Source organism: Saccopteryx bilineata, chromosome X (genome assembly GCF_036850765.1).
Source record: "Saccopteryx bilineata isolate mSacBil1 chromosome X, mSacBil1_pri_phased_curated, whole genome shotgun sequence".
Classification (NCBI taxonomy): Eukaryota; Metazoa; Chordata; class Mammalia; order Chiroptera; family Emballonuridae; genus Saccopteryx; species Saccopteryx bilineata.
In genome coordinates, this window is record NC_089502.1 from 79938836 (window position 1) to 79965762 (window position 26927).

A 26927-nucleotide genomic window follows, 5' to 3' on the forward strand; every position below is an offset into this window, starting at 1 on the left:
TTCTATTTATTTATGTATTTATTTATTTACTTATTTAATTTATTAGAGGTAACACTGGTTAACAAAATTATACAGATTTCATGTGTACAATTCTGTAATATATCAACTATACACTGTTTATTGTGTTCATGACCCAAAGTTACGTGCAAATTTTTCTTTCATTTTAATTTGCCTCATTTCATTATGGAATCACCTTAATAAGATGAAGGGAAGAATATTTAAGACTTAGTTATGACTCCTATAAAAACTGTGTTTCAGATAAGTTTATATTAGCTGAAAATACTGGTTAATGACTAAAATGACCCAAAGATCTAGAAAACTACCTCCAGACACATGGGGGAAAAAAGCTTTAAATCTCTTACTGGAAAATTATCCCCACCTTAAAAATATTCCTATCTTTCTTTAACTAGATATTTTGTATATTGCAGAAATACTTTCTTTGAATATCACTATGCTATTTCTAGAGATTACTTTAATCTTACCTGCTTGATTATATAAGAAAGCTAAATCTTTTCCAACAGCATCTTTGGAGATATATAGAAGAAATTAACAGAAGTAAAATTTCTGTCTAGACTATGTTTTTAGCAATACAGCTGATTTACTCAAAGGAATTTTTTTTTTCCCTTCAGAAGAGCAATAACGTCTACGGCTTCAGTGTAAGAAATGGCCACACCCCCACCCCACCCCCATTTCGCAGTTGATTACTCATCTCAGTGTTAACTATGACTTCAGAAGCAAGATCCTGCATCACTCTGGTATCAAAGACTAATGGTGAGATACTGGTTTCAAGCTACTTATCAAATTGCCTTTATGTAACAAAACTGGACACTCAAGTCAGATAAGTTTATCCACCCATGAATGACAATATAACAGAAAAAAAAACCCAAAACATTAGTCTCACCCATTCCAAATTATCATTTAAAACACATTAAAACCATAAATCGATGTTATAAGTACTTTAAAATCTTTTCTGAGAAATAAAACCTCATTATATATAGCCATGTGGTTGGTCATGAGATACAGCTTTTCAAAATTAATGATTACTACCAAATAAATTAAAAGAAATTCAAATTATAAAAGAGAGGAGCTTTCTCTGTGAACATATATCAACATTTTATTAATTATTTCTAGCAGGTAAAACTTGAATATTTCAGTTGGGCTCCTCTTTATTATATCCAGCTTAAAATGATTCATTAAATACTGAAAGAAAAAGAGGAGACCTTGTAAGAAAGTAATTCTGAAGTGTCAATACAGATTCGAGTCCTGTTCATCTGATCCTCTCCTATTTATCTGACAGTCATTAGAAATTTTTAAGTGAATGTTATATACACTACGCACACATCTCATTTAGTTTTGTTTCTTTGTTTAGCTTCGGATAACAAAAGCAACTATTTAAGATGGAAAAAGAAAAGGCAATTAACTTCTAAGCTTTTTATATCACTCCCAGTATGGCAAATCTAAAATTATATCAGGATTCGTAAGTCTTTATAAATCTCTTTTGTAAGAGAAATATATAAATTTTGGTCCAAAACAAAAATGATACTTCAATTTGATTAAAAAAAAATTCTCACCACATCACCACAAGTTAAAAGTTATAGGCTGGTTAATGACAAAGAACATTCTACATAACTAACGTGAAAATTAAGGTTTTTCCTCAAAAAGGATATAGTTGCAATAGTTAAAAAATAAAAGTATAGATATCTATCATTGGTGTCTATCAAAAGCGGTGGTGAGGAAGAGAGACAATGAGCCTTACTGTCCTCTTTTTCTAATTTTAAGATAAATATATTTTTCCATCTAAATAATCAGCATAAAGGAGGCTTTGGAAACCAATATCATTCATTTAGTTATGGATATAATCAAATGGCTATCAGGCCTCAAAAATGGAAATGGGGTCAAGTCAAATAGTCACAAAAATTATGATTTGAGCAAAATGAAGGCAGTAACAAATAATTTGGAGATAAATATAGACACCACATTAAATAGATTGTGAAATATATGACTCAAATCCCCTTTCAAATAAATCTTACCTAAAACAAGGAGTATAGATAATGGAAATATATATGTATATATTTTAATAAAACAATTTTGCTTCAGTGCAAATGTATACTCAAACAAACAAAAAAGAAAATATCTCATGACTTAGCAGGAACAGTTTCCACAGCCTTTTGCACTGTTCACAATTTCATCTTGCAGTTTCTTCCTTTCTTCCTCTTTGGACAAATTTTCTTTTTTTGCATGCCACTTGGGGTTATCATGGTTCTGTACATGGCTGCTCTGTGTATGCCACATTTCAGAATAGATACTGCCAGGGCGAGCAAGCAAACCATGGTGGGTGCCACGTTCAGCTACTTTACCCTAAAAAAGCGAAAACAAGAGAAGTAAAGAGAAAGGTCAGGTAATTAGCAACATAACTGAAAATACATACTTTTGAACTAAGGATTTTGAAGGGTTTTTAAAGTTTTGCATTCATTAAAATACCTCTTCACCTGACCAGGCAGTGGTGCAATGGATAGAGCGTCGGATTAGGACACAGAGGACCCAGATCGAAACCCCGAGGTTGCTGGCTTGATCACGGGCTCATCCAGCTTGAGTGAGAGGTTGGTGGCTTGAGTGTGGGATCACAAATATGACCCTGAGGTTGCCAGCTTGAGCCCAACGGTCACTGGCTTGAGCAAGGGATCACTTGGTCTACTGGAGCCCCCCCCCCGCCAGTCAAGGAACATATGATAAAGCAATCAATGAACAACTAAGGTGCCGCAACAACAAACTGATGCTTCTCATCTCTCTCCCTTCCTATCTGTCCTTATTTGTCCCTCTCTGTCCCTGTCTCTCTTGCTAAAAAAAAGACAACTCAAAACAAAAAAAACCTATTCTAATAAATAGAACCGGTTTTACAGAAACATCAATGGAAAAAATAAAAAATAATTTTTCCTATAATAAAATGTACAAAATATATTTTAAATTATTTTTATTAAAGCACAAATGTACATAGCTTAAAAAGTTAATATTACAAAGCTTATAATAAAAAGAGCAGTATTTTACCTCCTCTGCACATGAATATCTCCTTTCTACCCCAAATTCATAGCTATTTCTTCTGATATTTACACACACACACACATGCACACACACACACACACATGCTTTTCAACTTACAATGGCATTATGTTCTGATAACCCCATTGCAGATTGAAAATATCGTATTTCAAGTGCATTTAATATTCTTAACTTACCAAACACCATAACTTAGCCCACCTACCTTAAATAAGCTCAGAACATAATATCCAAAAGACAAAGACAACATAGTATACTGTAGAGCAGTGGTCCCCAAACCCCAGGCCGTGGACCAGTACTGGTCTGTGGGCCATTTGGTACCGGTCCGCAGAGAAAGAATAAATAACTTACATTATTTCCGTTTTATTTATATTTAAGTCTGAATGATGTTTTATTTTTAAAAATGACCAGATTCCCTCTGTTACATCCATCTAAGACTCGCTCTTGATGCTTGTCTTGGTCACGTGATACATTTATCCGTCCCACCATAAAGGTTGGTCCATGAAAATATTTTGACATTAAACTGGTCCGTGACCCAAAAAAGGTTGAGGACCACTGCTGTGAAGCATTGGTTGCTTACCCTCATGATGGCGTACCTATCGTTACCCCAAGATAAGATCAAAATTCAAACTTCAAGTACAGTTTCAACTGGGTGAATATAACTTTTGCACCATCATGAAGTGAAAAATCTTAAGTTGATCCACTGTAAGTTGGGACCGCCTGTACATGGCGGTCACACACACACACACACACACACTCCAGAGCCACTCTACCCCTGAAGAACAGAGGTGCTCTGCATCTGGTCCCCTGGTCTTGTGAGACATGGGAGGAGTGCCAGAAGGCTTGAAATTGCCATTGCTAAAGCCATAAAGCCATAAAGCACTCACAACACGTCTGACCCACTAAGGTAACTGTGGTACCACCTACATCACTGCAACAACACCACCTCAGCAGAGGTCAGCCCAGGAATTTCACAGAACTACAACTTATAATACAGCGACACCTACAGAAAGAATAACCTCTCAAAATTGAATTTTTTTTTTCTGAAGCTGGAAATGGGGAGAGACAGTCAGACAGACTCCCGCATGCGCCCGACCGGGATCCACCCGGCACGCCCACCAGGGGCGACACTCTGCCCACCAGGGGGCGATGCTCTGCCCCTCCGGGGCGTCGCTCTGCCATGACCAGAGTCACTCTAGCGCCTGGAGCAGAGGCCAAGGAGCCATCCCCAGCGCCCGGGCCATCTTTGCTCCAATGGAGCCTTGGCTGCGGGAGGGGAAGAGAGAGACAGAGAGGAAGGAGGGGGGGTGTGGAGAAGCAAATGGGCGCTTCTCCTATGTGCCCTGGCCGGGAATCGAACCTGGGTCCCCTGCATGCCAGGCCGACGCTCTACCGCTGAGCCAATAGGCCAGGGCTCAAAACTGAATTTTTTTCCTTCTTTTTCATTTATTCTTTTTTCTTTTTCTCTTTATTGAATTTTGTTTTCCTTAATTTTTATATATTTATTCTTATTGTCAGTGTTTTCTTTGTTCTTGATTTTGTTTTTGGTTTTCACTCTGTCTTTTGTAGTTTTTAATTTTTACTTGTCATTATTTTAAAATTTTCTATATTTTTCCATTTTTATTTTACTTTTTAGTTGTTATTTTGTTATAGTTCTTAATAATACAACCCTCAAATGCCACTAAAGAAGAAATTTAATACCATAGCAACATAAGAGGACAAGTAGTTCAGAAAGAAAATGAAAAATCTCCAATCACGTGCAAACCTTGGAGTTAAATGATAGAGAATTCAAAACTGAAGTTCTGAAAATACTTAATGAGATGCGAGAAAACACTGATAGGCAAAATAATGAGCTCAAAAAACATTAATGAACAAAATGAGTACCTCACCAAGGAGATTGAAACTTAAAATAGAACCAAACAATGAATAATTCAATACATGAACTGAAAAATGAGCTAGCAAGTTTAGCTAACAGAACAAGCCAGATAAAAGAGAGAATCAGTGACACTGAAGACAGGCAACTAGAGATGCTACAGTGAGAAGAGGAGAGAGACTCACATATTATGAAAAAGAGAGAGCTACAAGAATTGTCTGATTCCATCAGAAAGAGCAATATAAGAATGATGGGCATCTCAGAAGAAGAAGACAGGGAGAACGGAATGGAGAGCCTATTCAAACAAATAATTGATGAAAAATTCCCAGGCCTATGGAAAAAGTTAGAGCCTTGAATCCAAAAAGAAAATAGAACACTGAATTACCTCAACCCCACCAGACCTACTCCAAGGCACATCATAATAAAATTGTCAAAAATCAATGACAGAGAAAGAATCCTCAAGGCAGCTAGGGGAAAGAAGAACATAACATATAAAGGAAAGCTCATTAGGTTATTATCAGACTTCTCAGCAGAAACTCTACAAGCCAGAAGAAAGTAGAACCTGAATATTCAAAATACTGAAATAGAGGAATTACCAGCCAAAAATACTATATCCCTCAAAGGTATCCTTCAACTATGAAAGAGAAATAAAAACTTTTACAGACATATAGAAGCTGAAGGAGTTTATCACCAGAAATCCCCCCAACTGCAGGAAATACTCAAGAGGGTTATTTGACCAGATACAAAGAACAAAATAAATCAAAACTACAAGTAAAAGCTCCAACAAGGTCACAATAAAAACAAGGATAACAACAATAACATAAAAGGGGAGAGGATAAAGATCCGCAGTAGCAAAGTAGAATAGAGTGCAGAAGTATTCATAACACAAAGGACTCATACATATAAAATTTTCTCTTAATAACCTAATAGTTACCACCCACAAAGAAACCACTACTGAAACAATAGCTTAAAGAAGAAGAAACAGGGGAAAGAGGTATGGAATACCAGCAAACAAAAACTGACAGAAACACAAAAGAGAACAACCAAATGAGACACAGCTACCAGAAAAAAAACAACAACAACATAAAATGGCTCTCGGAAATCCTCAAGCATCAATAATTACCTTAAATGTAATGGACTGAACTCATCAATAAATAGGCACAGAGTATCCTGAGCAGGCAGTGGCACAGTGGATAGAGTGTCAGCCTTGAAGGCTGAGGATCCAGGTTCGAAACCCTGAGGACGCCGGCTTCAGTGTGGGCTCATTTGGCAGAGTGCAGGCTCACCAGCTTGACTGCGGTACTGGTGTTACTGGTTTAGGCATGGGATCAGAGACATGATCCCATGGTCACTGGCTTGAGCAAGGGGTCACTGGCTCAGCTGGAACCCCCATTCAAGACACGTATGAGAAAGCAATCAATGAACAACTAAGGTGCCGCAATGAAGAACTGATATTTCTCATCTCTCTCCCTTCCTGTCTGTCTGTAACTGTCTCTCTCTCCTCCACTCTCTTGCAAAAAAAAAAAATAAAAGGCAGAGAGTAGCAGATTGGATCAGAAAGCAAAACCCAACCATATGCTGCTTTCAAGAGATACATCTAAGCTACAAGGACAAAAGTAGAGTCAAAAGTAAAAGGTTGGGAAAAGATTCTTCAAGCAAATAATGCCCAAAGAAGAGCAGGTGTAGCCATACTCATATTTGACAATGCTAACTTCAAGATAACAAAGGTAACAAGAGACAAAGATGGACATTTCATAATGATAAAGAGGATATTGTATCAACAAGACATGACATTTAATAAACACAGCTCACAAAACTAGGGGATCAGGGAACGTGCAAATACTCCAGTACTTTCAGCCTTCTGTTTAGTGCATTTTCACCAAAGAAATAAAAGTTGGTTTTGCATCTCATCTGCATAATCAAACAATTTTCTTTGACTTGTCATTTGCTTTTCTGATGTTCTTGTTTAATAAAAAAAATAATGTTTTTTTATCGCTTCATATTCATTTTGAAATATCCTCTAATTATTGTTTGCAGTATATATGTACCAAACCAGGGAGCACCAAAATACATAAGACTTCTACTAACTGATCTATAAATAGAAACAGACAAAAACACAATCATACTTGGAGATCTCAATACAACATTGACGGCTTTAGATAGAGCATTAAAACAGAAAATCAATAAAGAAATATTGGCTTTAAATGACACACTAGACTAATTGAACATAATAGACATTCACAGGACATATCATCCCAGAACATAACATCAGTTTATACATTCTGTTCCAACAAAAAGTAGCCTACTATCTACTCTTTTGTATCTTTTTGTCTTTCAATTAACATATCCTGAAAAATCATGACATAGAAGTCTTTTTTTTTCCTTAATAGGATTTTTACTTATTTTAGAAACTTTATAAATACAATTTCCATGACCTCTAATAGTAATTATATTTTTAAGTTTTCTTATGCTCACTACATTATCTCCATTTTCTACTGAGTTATTTTCTTTACTGCTTGTTTTGGAGGTCTTCCTTTATTATCCACTGACACTTAAGAATTGTTCATTAAAAAGCTAAATGGAATCTGTTTGCATGGGAGTGGGCCTTCCAATAGTTGGATTTCACTGTAGGATGATCACATAGGTATGTGGTCACTGTTTTGGACTCCTCAAATTCAAATATCTTTTTTTCTGAAGCTACTTTTCTGTTTTTCCAGAGATGAATCCTCCAATATCTGATGATGAGGGAAGAAGTGATGATAGTAGAAATAAACAACTGGTTGGCAAGGTTCTTGGAGCCAGTGGCAGAAGAGGGTGTGTGGTCTTGTTTTTTGGTATGTTTTGATTCTAGTTAATCTTGCCCCTCTTTATTAATTTGCTCGATAACTTTCATGTCTCCAGAGCCTCTCTGACTCAATTTTCCGACAAGCAAAAATCTAGCCTCTTGCCACAGCTGGGGAAGGATAATCACCAGGTGTGGTGAGGAAGGGCCTTGGGAATGCTATTTCTTATGCAGACCCAACATTAATACTGTAAGAGACTGCTCACAGAACAAATAAAAGTCACATAAGTTTCACTAGATTATAAAAATGTCTGGGCCCTGGCCGGTTGGTTCAGCGGTAGAGCGTTGGCCTGGCGTACGGGGGACCCAGGTTCAATTCCTGGCCAGGGCACACGGGAGAAGCGCCCATTTGCTTCTCCACCCCCCCCTCCTTCCTCTCTGTCTCTCTCTTCCCCTCCCGCAGCCAAGGCTCCATTGGAGCAAAGATGGCCCAGGCGCTGGGGATGGCTCCTTGGCCTCTGCCCCAGGCACTGGAGTGGCTCTGGTTGCGGCAGAGTGATGCCCCGGAGGGGCAGAGCATCGCCCCCTGGTGGGCAGAGTGTCGCCCCTGGTGGGCATGCCGGGTGGATCCCAGTCGGGCGCATGCGGGAGTTTGTCTGACTGTCTCTCCCCGTTTCCAGCTTCAATTAAAAAAAAAAAAAAAGTCTGATCTTCATAATCAAGCAATTACAGATCCATCAAATAATGAACCCAGAGAGATTTTAGACAGAGGTGCTATAATCATTAATAAATTAGTTTTAGTTATAATCCAAGCTCCAAGTGTCAGTGTTGTGATATAACTGTATAGATGCCTGCATGAGGCAGGTACTTCTAACATTTTATAAGAAAAGGCTCTATTTGCATAACTGCATACAATTGGAAAGTTTAGTAAAAAAGCACAAAACAGATTTTACTTCAGATTCTTGAATGAGATAATAAAGCATATTCACAAAATTGCCCATGTAAGATATTCCTGCACAATTATACTGAAAAAAACCCCCACTTTATTTTCTAATGAATGTAAGCAATAATAAAAAGACCTAGTATCTCAAGTATACAGGTAACTTATAAAGGGAATATACATACAGCATGAACTGAACAGCCTATAAAGAAAATTTAGTGACGTGAAAAATTCTCTCTCAATAACTTCATACAGAAACTATATGAGAATGTCCTAGTACTCAGGCTTTCAAAATGACAAAGAATTGAAGATTTATTAGAAGGGTAAGATAATCATAAAAGGCTATATTAGAGATGAAAACTGAACAATATTAAACATATCAAATACTAGGGGATAGGGGAAAGTCCTCACAGAAAGAAGAGAAAAAAAAAACCTACTACAATTTTAAAATCAACCAACCACAATAGTGGTACTCTGATTTGTTTACATTTAGTAGTACACTTTTATAATATATGGTCTACTGGAAAGTTCTGTCCGTTTCTATCACGTTTCGACACGTAAGCACATGTTTATTTGGCGCATGTGTGCCTCTCTATTTTTATCACTTAATGTATACATACTGACGTAGCAAATTAACTAAAACAAAGTTAATTCACGTTACTCTTATGTGTGAAGCGATAGTGTACCCATTGCTACTGATAAAGTTCATTTACGCCACTGTAATTTTTACGAATTTCAACCAGGAAGAAATGCTACAGAAGTATGTCTGTCGCATCCACCATATTCCCCGGACTTAGCACCCTCCGACTATCACGTTTCTGTCCTTACAAAATTTTTTGAAGGGCAAAAATTCAAAAATGAAGAAGATATCAAACAAGCACTGGTTCAATTTTTCGCATTAAGATAAAACATTTTTCAAAAATGGGATATACAAATTGCCCTCACACTGGCAAGAAATCATTAATAATAATGGCAATTATATTATTTAATAAAGTTTACTGACGGTAAGAAAAATTTGTATTTTGTTTTATTCCAAAAATGGACAGAACTTTCTGGTAGACCTTATAATTACCTCAGAAAACAGAAAGCATCTTTTCATTTTCTTACTTTTCCCTCAAGAAAAAAATGGCCATGTTAAAACTTTATTTTATGATAATTTTATTGTAGACATAGGCTATGTGCAGATATTAGAAAAATGAAATATAAAATACAATAAACACACTGAGCAAAGATTCTGTAAAAAGCAAAAATAAATGCAGAAAAAGTGAATCTCATCCAAAGAACACAAATTCTGTATATTTCTTTACAAAAAAAATTTCATTTACTTGTGTTTGTTGCAATTCCCAATGTTCTTCAAATTCTAAACTCTAATGTTAAATCTCTTACCTGGTCCAAAACAATGATTTCATCTGCATCAACCACTGTTGACAATCTATGTGCAATGAAAATAGAAGTTCTGTGTTTGACTGCATCCCTCATGGCACCAAGAATAGTCTGCAAGTTTGGCAACAAGAAGAGTATGAGGGAAAAAAGATTCCTCTATTAGGTAAATGTAAATTAAAATAATCATACATTCCTTAAAGGACATATAAAATGCCAATTAATGTTATATTATATAAACTTTATACCACTACCAAATATTTGACCTAATCTAATAAGAGGAGAAAATCATTCAAAAAGAGAAGGCAAATTATCACAGAAAAAATTACTTTTAAGATAAGCAACATTTCTTTAAATTACAAAATCTGGGATAAAGTGGATGGATATTTTCTATACTTAAAAGCAAAAAATGGCCCTGGTCGGTTGGCTCAGCGGTAGAGCGTCGGCCTAGCGTGCGGAGGACCCGGGTTCAATTCCCGGCCAGGGCACACAGGAGAAGCGCCCATTTGCTTCTCCACCCCTCCGCCGCACCTTCCTCTCTGTCTCTCTCTTCCCCTCCCGCAGCCAAGGCTCCATTGGAGCAAAGATGGCCCGGTGCTGGGGATGGCTCTGTGGCCTCTGCCTCAGGTGCTAGAGTGGCTCTGGTCGCAACATGGCGACGCCCAGGATAGGCAGAGCATCGCCCCCTGGTGGGCAGAGCATCGCCCCATGGTGGGCGTGCCGGGTGGATCCCGGTCGGGCGCATGCGGGAGTCTGTCTGACTGTCTCTCCCTGTTTCCAGCTTCAGAAAAATACAAAAAAAAAAAAAAGGCAAAAAATGCAATGATAAATCCAGTGACATTAGGAACATAGTCAGTGATGATGTTCATCTGGCCAATGAGAGCAAAAGTGAAACGAGGGCAGACTCAGGTGGTAGGATGCAGAAATTTCTTAAAAATCAAGAAAAATAGAAGACTCAAAGGGTCCAGGGACATTTGCTTTTATTTAGTTCAAACTCAGAAAACAGAAACACGACAAAGACAACTGTGTATGTATAACTTGAGGGAACTTTTTCAGAAGCATCGTGGAAAAAACATTTTTGTTAACTGCCAGTAAAGTATGAGAGTTGTGTGTGTGTGTGCATGTGTGCGTGTGTGTGTGTGTGTGGTGTGTACACAGCTATATTGGAAACCTGGGTCTAAGTACAGCTAGCTAGATGGAAATATCCATGTGGGAGATGGGATACACCAAATGGCTTCCTACAGATATTTCTAAACATTGCATTTATTAAAGAAATAAAATTATCAAAAGTACATGGTTACCCAGAAAAATAAGACCTTATATTTTACTATTGCACACTGAAAAGAAAGTACAGGGCCAATTCTAAGAAAAATTATGATGTTTGTGGAGACTCCGCTCCCTGTCAAGAAATTAAACTCTGACATCCTATACTGGGTGCTCTCTGTACCTATTAAAAAGGACCATTAAAATTCACAAATCTTCCCTTAAGTTTATACCACAAAAAAATGGAGTTTGAATTCAGTTTCAGAGTTTATGACTACAAGTTCAGAGTTATTTACAGCTGGTTTCTTATTTTTCTTCTACCTTTATATTTTACAATGAAAGGTGTGGAAGCAATTCTTAAAGTAATATCATTATCAAACACTGTTTATTGTTTACTGCAGTGACTCAGAAAATGTAATCCTTCTTTTGTCCCTTGTACTGCCATTTTATTTAGGTGACCAGAGTGTATTTCAAATACCATTTGATTTTGAAACCAAGATTGGATATATAGTTATGACTGCTTATGTAATTTTGGAAAATGTATCATCTCTGAATTCTCAGGCAAAGCAGAGGTAGTTTGAAAGTAAAAAAGATTATTCAAATATAAGCAATATAGCTTTATGCTCTCACAAGTGCTCTTTTTAGCTTTAACAACCTACTGATGTAACTTCTTCGTAAATATAAAATATTTATATTTTGAAGTAAAATTATCAGTATTGAATGAAAACAAAATTTACCAAATCTGCTGGTAACTCACTCCCTTGGGATGGGTGTTCTCTGCTACTTTTTAATGGCTTATGCTCTGTGAGACAATAAAACTACATGGCTCAAATAATGACTCTTAAGAGTCTTAACTTATGGTAAATGTGAATGACACATTTTTTTTAAAGATTTTTATTTATTCATTTTAGAGAGAAGAGAGACAGAGAGAAAGGGGAGAATCAGGGAGCCTCAACTCCCTTATGTGCCTTGGCCAGGCAAGCCCAGGGTTTCGAATCAGTGACCTCAGCGTTCCAGATCGATGCTTTATCCACTGCACCACCACAGGTCAGGCTGAATGACACATTTCTAAGTATAAAGTCCTTATAAACAGATTCCTAGTCTGCCTAGGCATGTGGTCTGATTCTGCTTAAGATTCCCTTTAAATATAACAAATCCTTATCCTAAACATTTCACTTAGAAATTAAATTGTTTTAAACACATGGCAAAACAAATAATGTGCTCTGAAACTTAACTCTATATGTAAATATGTCATACATGCTGTACTGAAATTAGGCCTATCCCTCAATATTAGGTTTTAACTATGCATTCAAGTAAAATATAGGGAAATGGAAGCAACTGACAACATCTAGCTATCTTCAACTGCAGACTTAGCAATTTATTCATGAAATTATCATTGCTGTTAAGACTTTTGTGTTTAATCCAAAGATGTTCTTATGAAGTCGAACATAGTTGATGGGTAATACCATGACATCACTGTCACAACATCTTAGTATTTCATAATACTTGTGAAATGAATATAAATTTGCACCTTAGTGAGTTGTTCCATAAGTAAAAGGCTTTCTGGTGTATACTGTATCATAGTCATTTACATGACTTGTTTTAATGAGTGTTAAGTGGCAATAGAAGGACTAAAACCTTCTTCCTTTGTCAGCAGATTAAAGAATTCCTACAGCTTTGCAAAATGAAAAAGTGATACAGCAAGAACGTAAGGTGGCACAAAGTTCCAAAAAAAGACGTTTGCAAATGGACTTAATAAAGTGATCATTCCATGCAACCTGCCATTCTTACTATCAACAGTTGCTATCTGGGGAAAACGGGCTAGGTATTTTGCTCTATAACACCTCTTATTGAAGTTCACTCAAAATACAACAGTGTAGCTATTTTCCTGAAATTTCCAAGGAGAAAAAATAAGCACTGATAATTAAAAGGCTTTGCATTTTCACCATCATTTACCTCTTCAGTAATTGAATCTAATGATGAAGTGGCTTCATCATAGAGAATGACTGGAGGATCCTTCAAAATGGCTCTTGCAATTGCTACTCTTTGCTTTTCTCCTCCTGGTAAAAAATAAAGAAGCACAGCATAAAAGGTAATATCTTCAACATTTACCTCTACTCCTGATCACTGTTCACTGTACTTAGTTTTAAGAGTCTAAATTTATATATGATATTCTTTGACAAACTACATTCCCTGAAACATAAATATAAGTCTGATTCTGACTTCATGACAGGTGAAACCATGAAGAGGGAAGGTAATAAGTTTGATTCTACAATTATTACTCTCACCAGAAATATGCTCATTGTATGCTACTTTATATTACTTCCCAATGAATAGCAATCCCAAACAGAAAATTTTCACTATTACAGAATTAACAAAGCCAGAAACAAATTCAGTATCTGAAACCTGAAAGACATAAAATTATAAATATCTAAATATATCTCTTAACATTAAAAAGAACCATTCAGCCAGTATTCTAAAGCAGTGTTTTTCAACCGCTGGTCCTCCAGAAATTTCATGCTGGTCCGCAAAAGAATTAATCACCCTGATGTTGTATAAAGATTATAGACCCAATGGTCTCAGTAGAATTCGCCTATGCTCAGGGTGATTTCTGCCTTAGTGGTCCCTGAAATAATTCTCTTGTTTGCACTGATCCCCAAGTGTAAAAAGGTTGAAAACCACTGTTCTAAAGGATTTTTTTGTCATAAAGATATTTTCACAGCACTCTTCAAAGTTAAGGGTATATACTAGGTACTTTTTATTTCACTTTAGTTCTTTGTTATAGGGTCTCTAGCATATCAGCATTTTAAAACAGAAAGGGCTTTGGGTGGTAAACATAATTCAAGATACAGATGATGTATCATAGAATTGTACAACTGAAACCTATATAATTTTATTAACTAATGTCACTCAATAAATTTAAGGAAAAAATTAAAGGACTTACTTTACCAGAAAAAGAAGAAAGAAAACCGAGGTCCAGAATGGTTAAGTAACTTGCTCAAGGTCACAGAGGAAGCTCTAGTGGAATCTAGACTAGACCTAATTGACTCACAGTCCAATGCTCTTCCTATCACAAGGTACAAGCAACACATTTATTCCTAAATAAGCTCTAGTGAAAATAAAGCAATATTTCTTTCTTCATAGGGGTTCCTGTAGGTCTACAGTCATCAATATTACATAAAACTATGGTTGAAAGTACAGATATAGTTGTTGTATTACGCTTTGCTTTATTGCACTTTACAGATACTAACATTTTTTTTCTTTTTACAAATTGAAAGTTTGTGACAAGCATGCATATCAAGCAAGTCTACTGGCGCCATTTTTCCAAGATCATTTGTTCACTTTGTATCTCTGTGTCACATTTTGGTAATTCTCGCAATTTTTCCAACTTTTTCATTATTATTTTTATTATTATTATATTTGCTGTGGTGATCTTTGGTATTAGTAATGTAATTGTGTTGGGGCACCACAAACCATGCCCATATCAGTGAACTTAATCAAAACATGTTATATGTGTTTTAACTCTACCAACTGGCTGATTCTCATTCTCTCTCTCTCTCTCTCTCTCTCTCTCTCTCTCTCCTTGGGTCTCCCTATTCCCCGAGAAAACAACAACATTGAAATTAGGCCAATTAATAACCCTACAGTGGCCTTTAAGTGTTCAAGTGAATGAACTCATCTCTCACTTTAAATGAAATTTAGCATTGATTAAGCTCAGTGAGGAAGGCATGTTGAATGCTGAGAAAGACTAACAGCGAGGCCTCTTGTGCCAAACAGCCAAGTTGTGAAAACAAAGCACACGTTCTTGAAGCATACCAATGATAAGACACAGCCTCTTTGCTGATACGGAGAAAGTTTTAAGTGGTCTGAACAGATCAAACAGCCACAACACTCCCTTAAACCAAAGCCTAATCTAGAGCAAGGCCCTAACTCTCCTCAATTCTATCAAGTCTGAGAAAGGTGAGGAAGCTGCAGAAGAAATATGTGAAGCTGGCAGAGGTTGGATCATGAGGTTGAAGGAAAGAAGCCATCTCCATAACAAAAGTATAAGGTGAGGCAGCAAGTGCTGATGTAGAAGCTGCAGCAAGTTATCCAAAAGGTCTAGCCAAGATAAATAATGAAGGTAGGTGCACTAAACAACAAATTTTCAATGTAGACAAAACAGTTTTCCTTATGTTAGAAAAAGATGTCATCTAGGATTTCAAATGTAAAGAAGTCAAAGCCTGGCTTCAAAGCTTCAAAGGACAGGCTCACTCTTCTTGTTAGGGGCTAATGTTAGGTGACTTTAAGGTGAGGCCAATGTTTACTTACATTCTAAATATTCTAGGGCCCTTAAGAATTATGCTAAATCTACTCTGCATTCTACAAATGCAATAAAACCAGGATGACAGCACAGCTATCTACAGCATGATTTACTGAATATTTAAGCCCACTGTTGATAGCTATTACTCAGAAAAAAAGATTCCTATCAAAAATACCGCTCACAGAAAAATAGACACTCAGACCAATGGAACAGAATAGAAAGCCCAGAAATAAAACCACATATATATAGTCAAATAATTTTTGATAAAGGGGCCAACAACACACAATGGAGAAAAGAAAGCCTCTTCAACAAATGGTGCTGGGAAAACTGGAAAGCCACATGCAAAAGAATGAAGCTGGACTACAGTTTGTCCCCCTGTACTAAAATTAACTCAAAATGGATCAAAGACCTAAACATAAGACCTGAAACAATAAAGTACATAGAAGAAGACATAGGTACTAAACTCATGGATCTGGGCTTTAAAGAGCATTTTATGAATTTGACTCCACAGGCAAGAGAAGTGAAAGCAAAAATTAATGAATGGAACTACATCAGACTAAAGTTTTTGCTCAGCAAGAGAAACTGATAACAAGATAAACAGACAGCCAACTAATTGGGAAATGATATTTTTAAACACCTGCTCAGATAAGGGCCTAATATCCAAAATATACAAAGAACTCATAAAACTCAACAACAAACAAACAATCCAATAAAAAAATGGGAAGAGGATATGAACAGACACTTCTCCCAGGAGGAAGTACAAATGGCCAACAGATATATGAAAAGATGCTCATCTTCATTAGTTATTAAAGAAATGCAAATTAAAACTGCAATGAGATACCACCTCACCCCTGTTAGATTAGCTATTATTAACAAGACAGGTAATAGCAAATGTTGGAGAGGTTGTGGAGAAAAAGGAACTCTCATCCACTGTTGGTGGGAATGTAAAGTAATACAACCATTATGGAAGAAAGTATGGTGGTTCCTCAAAAAACTGAAAATAGAACTACCTTATGACCCAGCAATCCCTCTACTGGGTATATACCCCCCAAACTCAGAAATATTGATACGTAAAGACACATGCAGCCCCATGTTCACTGCAGCATTGTTCACAGTGGCCAGGACATGGAAACAACCAAAAAGCCCGTCAACAGATGACTGGATAAAGAAGATGTGGCACATATACACTATGGAATACTACTCAGCCATAAGAAATGATGACATTGGATCATTTATAGCAAAATGGTGGGATCTTGACAACATTATACGGAGTGAAATAAGTAAATCAGAAAAAACCAGGAACTGCATTATTCCATACGTAGATGGGACATAAAAGTGAAACCAAGAGACATTGATAAGAGTGTGGTCGTTACGGGGGGAGGGGGGAGAGGGAGAGAGAAGGGGGAGGGGGAGGGGCACAAAGAGAACTAGATAGAGGGTGACAGAGGACAATCTGACTTTGGGTGATGGGTATGCAACATAATTGAACAACAAGATAACCTGGACATGTTATCTTTGAATATATGTATCTTGATTTACTGATGTCACCCCATTAAAAATAAATAAATAAATAATAAAAAAAAATGCTGCTCACTGACAATGCACCTGGTCACCCAAGAGCACTGATGAATATGCACAATGAGATTAGCGTTGCTTCCCTGCCTGCTGATACAACTCTGCAGCCACGGATCAAGGAGTAAGAGAAAACTTCTGGAAAGACAACATCATTCTAAATCCCATTAAGTATATTCACGATTCATGAGAAGAGATGAAAATATCAGCATTAACAAGAGTTTGGAAGAAATTGACTACAATCCTGATGGGTGGCTTTGAGGGGTTCAAAACTTCAGTGGAGGAAGTAACTGCAGACGTGGTTGTGGTGCAAATAGCCAGAGAACTAGAACTGGAAGTGGAGCCTGAAGATGGGACTGAATGCTGCAATCTCAGGATAAACCTGTAACAGGTGAGGAGTTACTTCTGATGGTGAGCACAGAAAGTGGTTTCTTGAGATGGAATCTACTCCTGGTGAAGATAAGATGCTGTGAAGATTATGGAAATGACAACAAAGGAATTTGAATATTTCTTGAACTTAGCTGATGAAGCACCAGCAGAGTTTGAGAGGATTGACTCCAATTTTGTAAGAAGTTGTGAGTAAAATACCATAAAAAAGCATCACATGCTACAAAGAAATCATTTTTGAAAGGAATAGTTAATTGATGAGGCAAACTTAATTGGTATCTTTTTGTAAAAAACTGCCACAGCCACCCAAACATTCAGCAGTCACCAACCAACATCAGGAAAAACCCTCCAACAGCAAAAAGATTATGACTTGCTGAAGGTTCAGATGATGGTTAGCATATTTTAGCAATAATTTTTTTTGTAACAGATACAGAGATAGAGAGAGGAACAGACAGACAGGAAGAGAGAGTTGAGAAGCATCAATTCTTCCTTGCAGCTCCTTAGTTGTTCATTGATTGCTTTCTCATATATGTCTTGACTGGGGAGGCTCCAGCAGAGCAAGTGACCCCTTGCTCAAGCCAGTGACCTTGGGCTCAAGCCAGCAACCATGGGGTCATGTCTATAATCTTACACTCAAGCCAGCGACCACGCACTCAAGCCAGCAAACTTGGGCTCAAGTCAGTGACCATGGGGTCATGTCTATGATCCTACACTCAAGCCAGCAACCTAGGGGTTTCAAACCTGGGTCCTCTGCATCCCAGTCCGATGCTCTATCCACTGCACCACAGCCTGGTCAGGCAGCAATATTTTAAAATTAATGTATGTATATTATTTTTAAGACTTAATTCTATTTTATACTAAATACACTAAAGTATAATGCAAAGTTAACTTTTATATGCCCTTTAAAACCAAAAAATTTGATTCATTTTATTTTGATATTTTGCTTTATTGTGGTGCTCTTGAACCAAAACCCAAAATATCTCCAAGGTATGCTGAATATGCTCCTTTTGACTTCTTTCCTTATCTGTTATCCATTAATTTATTCATATCTGGAAATAACTATTTTTTAGCTTCCAGTAACCTCTATAGGAAATAAGTTCCACCTTTTGATTATCTGGTACACCAAATATTTCATTTCTATTTTTCTGCATTATCTTCAACCTCCAAAAGGAGCTCCTTATGTCTAATATTAATGACTAAGTTTATATTCATACTATCTAGTTTTCCCCAAATCATAAGATCAAAATTCTCCAATCAAAGCAGGCACCATGACAGAACTACCTGCTTATTCACCTAGTAACTGAGAAGCAGAAAGCTCCTAAAAGTACACTCACAAGATGGACTAGTTTGTGTGTGTGTGTGTGTGTGTCTGTGTGTTTTAAATTTCAGAAAAAGAGGGACGAGGAAGGAATGAGGGAGAAAAGAGAGAAAAATATCAATTTGTTGGTCACCTTATTAATGCTCTCATTGGTTGATTCTTGCATGTGTCCTGACTTGGGATCAAACCCACAACCCTGTAATGGGATGACACTCTCTCCCATCTGGCCAAGGCAATCAATTTTTTAATTTGAGATTTTTAATTAAATTTATTGGGGTGGCATTGATTAATAAAATTATATAGATTTTAAGTGTACAGTTCTATAATACATCAACTGTATACTGCATTGTTTACTACCCCAAGTTTTTTTTATTGATTTTAATTTATTGTGTTTACATAGATTCTAGTGTTGCCCTGAATGCAATACTACCCCATATTTACCCAAAGTTTTTGAATTGCCTCCCAAATTTCAAATAAAAACCAACCCAGTTTTAATTTTATTCAAGAATTTTGGAGCTTGAAAAACAGCATTTGTTTATCTCTACTAAAATTATGAGTACTGATGCAAAATAGTATGTTGCTCATTGTGATATTTCTGGTTGTAAGACAATGGGAATTAGGTAAGAATAAAATTTCTTTAAACATTCCTACCCTCAAAGACATACTGAGAAGAAAAAAGTGATTGGAAAATGGAACGTGCTATAGCCACCTTAGCCAAAGTCTTAAGTTGAGGGAGCTAGTTTATATTATGTGACAAATTGGAAATTTCCAGAATTAATGAAATGGACAAAAAATCTGAGGGTGAGCTAGTTAACTGGAAACTACTCCTATTAAAAGCAATGGTAAAGTATAAAAGTGGACTGGAATGATACCTACACCTTACACTACTGGGTAATAACCAAATAACTATTACAAACTAACTTCACTTGAAAATAATTTTTGCTTAACATTCTCTAAACCTAAATCAAAATTTTTTAATAGATTGCAAGTTCCTTGAGAGAAGGCTGGCTTATGCTCCAGCTTTTTAACACCCTAATCATTTTAGCATAGTAGATTGCACCTAGCATGTTGTGAATAAATACAGCCAGTTTATAACAAAGAGGATTGGAGATTCACTAAAATTCGTGAATGCTATTCTTTATTCCCTCATCCTTTTTTTTACATTTCTTCCTCAAACTAAATTAGAATCATTAAATGTAAAGAATGTAGTATGTTTATATGAGTTACATTAATACTTTCAGGCATTAGATATCATTGTACTCTGGAATTCAAATAATCTGGGGCAAAGAAACATATTTATGGACCCTCCAAAAAATTCAGTCATTTTAGGATAGTTCATTATTAAACCTTATCAATCTCATAATTAAACACTTAAATAGAAATGTACAATACCCCAAATTTACTTGGCTACTGAATCAACAAGGACATAAAAATGACGATTGCTACAAGGAAAGTATTGGGTGATCACTTTGTAAGGTATGTAAAAGTTCAATCATTATGTTGTACATCTAAAACTAACATTATATTGCATGTCAACTGTAATTGAAAAATAAGTTGCTAGTCCTGGCTGGATGGCTCACTTGGCTGGAGCATTGTCTTGCAATGCAGAGGTGACTGGTTCAGTCCCTGGCTGGGACACATACAGAAACAGATTAATGCTTCTGTCTCCCCCTTCCTCCCTTCCTCCCTCTGTATTCAATAAAAATAAAAAAAAAATTAAAAAAAAGAAAAAGAAAAAAAAAGAAAAAGAAGTTGCTAAAAAAGAAAGTATAGAAGTTAATTGTATCTAGTACAAGGAGGTCTAAAGTATTGAAAACATCATATAATAATCCAGGAAATTATGATGAGACACTACTTACTGTCAAATAACTTGCCTCTACTCTTATTATTTTTCCAAGTGAATAATGATCTTGGGTTTCCTTTAATACTAAGAATATGGACAATAAGTTAATACTGATTTGAGCATATAAGGTATTCTATGAAGCACTTAATGAGTTTTCAGCTACAAGTGAAAAAAAGTACTTGCATGACTTGAGAACAGTTACTTCTAGTATATTATTTACAGTGATAAGAGAATAGGCCCTTGTCTATGGCACTTAGATGAGTAATAGGTTTGAATTCTTGGAATTCTGTCACTACATTTTCTAGAAATCGGTTCTGACAAATTCAAGTTTGAGGGGAGTATCCACTGGGGGGGGGGAGACACAGATCTAAATCTTGGAGTACCTGAAAGCTTGAGTCCTCGTTCCCCTACTTGGGTGTCATATCCACGTGGCATTCGAAGAATCGCATCATGGAGTCCAGCTAATTTTGCCACTGCATAGACATCCTCAGGTGAAGCGTTGATGTTTCCATATAACAGGTTGTAGTAAATGGTATTATGGAAGAGGACAGCATCCTGGAGCATGCATATATATAAACATATATATATGCACCATAAAAATTATTCAAACAACAGTAAAGACACAGAGGCATAATGAGCAAAACACGATAACCTCATCACCTTCCTCGTCCTTGCACTCCTATTTCCCTTTTCAGAACTAATCACCATGAACAATTTGTTGTGTATCATTCCTGACTCCTGACTTTTTTCAGTATATTTAGATGCCTAAACATACACTTTTTTCCAACACAAATGGGGCGGCCATACTACATGTATTATTTTGCAAATTGCTTTTTTTTACTTAACATATCCTGGAGATTGTATATACCAGTAACAGAAACCTACTTCATTCTTCATAGCAGTTGTATAATATGGAGGATATATTATTATTTATTCATTCCTCTACTGATGAACATTAATGTAGTTTCCAAATTTTGTTACTATGAAAAATGTTGAAATAAAGTATCATTGTATACACCACTTTGTGCACCCATGTATTTCTGTAAGGAGGATTCCTATAAGACTGATGACTTAAAAGGCATCATATATTTATCCATTGATAGTACGGCACAACTGACTTAAAATGCTCTGACAAGTATACATTCCAACCAACGGTGTATGAGGGTACCAATTCGCCACATACTCAACAATCCTGGATATTATTAAGTTTTAGTTGTTGCGACTTTAAGGATAAAATATGCTTTTGGTTTGTTAGCGTTTTGTTTAAATTAATATTTCCCAAATTATTTCATATGCTTCTCGAAGCTTTTAAATTGAACCTAAAATACAGAAAACAAAAAGTTTATGTACTATAGATATCTTTTTGGAAAAAGTTCACTACAAACATTCATTTGCTATTTCAACTTATTCTGACAAGGCAAAATAAACCTAATGTAATTAGAGAATCCATCTCCCACTTCTCTTTAAATCTACAAATGAATGGAAGACAATAGTAAAATAAAATAAAATGACTCCATTAATTCATATGAACCAGGATACTGAATTAAGACTTCCTTAACATAATAATCAGCCCCAGGGTTTAGATATTATTTAAAATAATATTTTAATCATTTATATTCCTACTACTAATATAGAATATTCCTTTATTGAGTTGTTACTTAAGCCCAATGAGATTCAAGTTCTATAAACAGAAAATACTTATTTTTAAATATTTTATATTCAGAAAAAATGTAACAAACAAATGCTAACTGGAAACTCTGAAAATACAAAAAATAAGGCAAAATAAAAATTAATTAAATAATCTATAATCCTACCAACTAGCAGTAACTATTAACCAAATTTTTTTCTCCTATCTTTTTTCTCTATGGATATGTATTCATTTAATATTATAAAATTGGGATATTATGTTTTGTTTTGGTATTCTCTTTTTTCAACAAATATATCTGAGTATTGTGCCAACACTCAATATTCTTTACAATCATGGTATTTACAAATGGCTATATGACACTTGATATTTATGATCATTTAACCATCTACTTATTATTGGACATTTCTATTGTTTCTAACTTCTGCTATTATAAATAACTGCTGTAATGAATATCTTTGCATATAAAAATCTGTTCACATGTGTTTTCCCTTTTTATATAATTTTTAAAGATTTTATTTATTGATTTCAGAGACAGGAGAGAGAGAGAAAGGCAGGGGGGAGCATCAATTCACAGTTGCTTCTTGTATGTGCCTTGACCGGGCAAGCCTGGGGTTTAGAACTGGCAACCTCAGTGTTCCAGGTCGACACATTATCCACTGTGCCACCACAGGTCAGGCTCTTTTTATTTTCTTACTAAAACTTCCTAGGGGGCAGAATTATTAGAATAAAGGCTATGAGTATTTTTCAGGCTTTTAATACATATTGCCAACTTGCTCATTAGCAAAGCAGTATGCTTCCACCAACAAAACAACAGACTGGGCATTTTACACAACCCTGCCCAAACTGGATGTTATGAATTTAAAAATCCTTGCCAATCTGGTAAGTAAAAAAATGGCATTCCATGATTGATTTAATATATATTGCTAAGAACTCCAATGAGGATATCTCTTTCCTTTATTGACCATATATATTTTTTCTTAATGAATCAAATTTTATTTTTCATGAAAAATCTATTTTTCATTTTAAAGTTTCACTTTTCAAAGAAAATGACAAGGATCTAGTTATACGTAGTAATATAAATGAGGACACTGAGCCCTAAGTAGGCAAAGCCCAGAATTCAGTTCACTGATATACAGTATTGATCAGTGTTTTCCAACATATAAACTACGAATCATCAGTATCAGAATTACTTAGGTTTCTGGGCCATACACTGCCATCCTAAATGAGAACTAAGATTTATGAAAGACAGCTGGAATTTCAATAAACTCCGTACGTGATTGATACAGAATAACATTTGGGATTTTCAGTGAAAGAGAGGACAAGGTAGAATGGAATGTGTCAGATCAGTTGGGGACCTTTTACAAGCTACGCATCCCTGTCTGATACCTTTTCTACAGTTTTCTAAGTGATATGATTCTTATTCTAGGCTACAACTAATTCCCACATCTCTCTATTGGCTTTCAGCATAAGAAAGACTCACATCCTATAAAGCTGTCTTCTCAGTTCTTACTCTGTATTTCTTTTCCTCCTAAAGTCATTCAGAAAATATGATAACTGTTTACTATGTGTCAGGAACTGTGCTTGGTACTAAGAGGATACTGGTGATGAACAAGGCATACAAAAGAAGTTGGCAGCCAAACTGCTTTCTAATTTTTATAAATTTACTATGTCCAAAACTATTTGAAATTACAGCAAGTTTTCATTTACTGAACAATTATTTAATGGACATTGTACTTGGTGCTTTACACATATTATTTCTAACCCATAATAATTCTAGCCTATAAGAGAAATAGTATCCTTATTTTACAGACTGGAAAACTGAGCCTGAAGATCACAGAATTTATAAAGGATAGAGATGTGATTAGAATCAGGGTCTATTTAACACCAGTGTTGGCTCTTTCCTCTATATTTTGAATCTTTCTAAGGCTTAAAAAACTCTTTCCATCATGCAGATTTTCCATTCACTTTTTTTCAGTCTTTTTGGTAATAGAAACTGACTTATAAGTCCTAATGTTCCCTAATTAGCACATATTGATTCCTTGAACTCAAATTATTCTATTAAAAGAGCCACTGACCCAATAAATCTTCCCCCAAGTAGTTTTCTTCTTTCATTTAAATACCTGAGGTACTACTCCCACTGCTCTCCGAAGACTCTCCAGACTCACATCTTGTATATTTTGACCAGCAAGGTAAATGTTACCCTTTTGAGGCTCATAGAAGCGAAACAACAGCCTCACTATTGTGCTTTTCCTGAAATTGGAGACAAGCAAAGGTTAATTGACCTCTTAACAGCATTAGGGAATCCCGGTTTTAAACCACAATAAATCATTCTATTGTATTTGGATCAAGAAAAAAAACATTACACCGGGAATCATCATTCAATAATGCAGAATTTTAGAAATAACTAAATTACCCACCCTGACCCACTACCTCCTACAATGGCCACTTTCTTTCCTGCGGGGACTTCAAAAGATATTCCACTAAGAACTTTCTGACCCTCCATGTATTCAAAATGCACATTATCAAAGGCCACCGTTGCTGTCTCTGGTGTGATCTGAAGGGGAGAGGCCATCACTTTGTCCTAGCAGAGAAGAGAAAAAAAAAGCCATTTTACACCCCGCCTAAAATAAAGATGCAGATAATTTTCTAATTCACAGACAGAAAAAGGAAAATGGGCAAGAGGAGGTTTGTAAGTCGAGTTAGATCACTTCCAAGCATGCTCTTCAAGATTTGTTTTTTCACTTCACACTAAGGTAAAAATCCTGGATGTTTTGATTTTTCTATAATTTGGGGGGAGAAGGTAGAGGGAAGGTGGACAGGGGAGTATGGAAGTTGAGGATGTGAAAAGAGACAATCACACATTTTATACCATTATTAGCAAAAGTGTATAAATAATTCAAGTTAACAAAATTTAGCTTCTAGGTATAATATTCTTTGTTAATACTGTAAGGTTTTTAAACATAGAAGTAAAAGCTATAATGACCTTTTAACATAATATATATTTCCAATTACTGAAAAAAAAAAGAAATTGGTTTGCTAACATAGTAATGTAAGAATATGCGTCTAGAATAATCCTATTAATAAGATAAAGGCCACATGCTTTTAAAAAGGTATGAAATAAATTACTTACTTTAATTCGGGTGTCTACCTTGAGTAGTGTAAACAAGGTATTCATATCTATGAGTGCTTGTCTAGTTTCTCTATATACAGTTCCCAGAAAGTTCAGGGGTAATGAGAGCTGAAAAAGTAGTCCATTCACCATAACTAGATCTCCAACAGTAAGGGTACCTTAATTTGCAGTTGGCAGAAGAAAAAGAGGATATTTTACATGTTATAAACTGTTCCAGTTTAGAGAAATTAATAGTTTATTACTCTGGAATACAGTTCAAACTGTACAAAATCAGCAACTCTTAGGTCTACTTAAAGTTCACAGCATTTTTTAAAAATAAAATTTATTGGGGTGACATTGGTTAGTAAGACTAGCTAGGTTTCAAGTGTACAATTCTATGATACAACATCTGTATATTGCATTGTGTTCACTTCCCCAAGTTCAATCTTCTTTTGTTACCATATATTTTACCTCCTTTATCCTTTAATCCATAATTTAGGAATATAGGGCACTTGATATATATGCTAAATAAAATTGGAAAAGTCCACCCATACACTACACATAATACACACAAAAAAGAATGGTTGAAGTGAGGAGAAAATGGAAGGCTAAAAAGCTTTCCTTAAGCTAGTTTCTTTGTAATATAAACCAAAATACTTTAAAAGAGTATATATTAAAAGATTGGAGCAAATGGGTGTCTTGATTGAAAATGATAAACCATGTATTACGGTTACAGTGAATAAATAAATCCTGAGTGAGAAGGTAGCAAAAAGAGGCACAGACATTATTTATTTTGTAAATGTTTTACAAATGAAAAATAGAAAGGTTAAAAGGTTACAAGTAATTCTAAAGAAAAGACTGCTTGAGTTTTAGTCCTTTGGACTAACACTAAATTAGTTACATTGATTTTTAGGTCAGTAAGAAAAATTAGAAATATTAGATGCCAAAAAAAAGTCCTGAAACAATGAGACTGTAGCCCCACAAAAACGTATAAACAATAATCCCAACCAATGAGAAAACCAGTGCTAAAATTGTAATGTTAAACAAAAGGAAGAAAAACATTATCATACAATCAAGAAAATACATTCTGATACATAAAAGAAAGTTTTCCAGGCCTGGCCAGTGGTTCAGTGGATAAAGCATCAGCCCAGGGTATTGACGTCCCAGTTTTAATACCTGGTCAGGGCACACAAGAGAAGTGACCACCTGCTTCTTGCCCCTCCCCTTCCCCTTCCCTTCCTGCAGCCAGCGGCTTGATTGGTTCCAGCATGGCCCCAAGCACTGAGAATAGCTCCTTTGGAGCATCAGGCATTAAAAATAGCTCAGTACTCGAGTATCATCCCCAGATGGGGTTGCCAGGTGGATCCCAATCAGGGCACATGTAATAGTCTGCCTTGCTATCTCCCCTCCTCTCACCTAAAAATAAATAGAACAGAAAATATTCCAAAGGTGTTA

The 26927-nt window shown here is 35.9% G+C and overlaps 1 protein-coding gene across 3 annotated transcripts in view; it reads right to left on the reverse strand.

Annotated features, from left to right (window-relative positions):
• Positions 1-250: 250 nt before the first annotated feature.
• Positions 251-26927, reverse strand: part of ABCB7 (ATP binding cassette subfamily B member 7) — a 58227-nt gene continuing 31550 nt past the window's right edge. For all 3 annotated transcript variants that reach the window (XM_066249310.1, XM_066249309.1, XM_066249311.1), the window contains 7 exons: positions 25494-25651; positions 24781-24944; positions 24484-24613; positions 21099-21270; positions 13249-13352; positions 10036-10143; positions 251-2358 (listed from right to left, as the gene is read on the reverse strand). In XM_066249310.1, the coding sequence (XP_066105407.1) occupies positions 2143-2358; positions 10036-10143; positions 13249-13352; positions 21099-21270; positions 24484-24613; positions 24781-24944; positions 25494-25651 (1052 nt within the window). In that variant the 3' untranslated portion in view covers positions 251-2142. The remainder of the gene's footprint in view (positions 2359-10035; positions 10144-13248; positions 13353-21098; positions 21271-24483; positions 24614-24780; positions 24945-25493; positions 25652-26927) is intronic.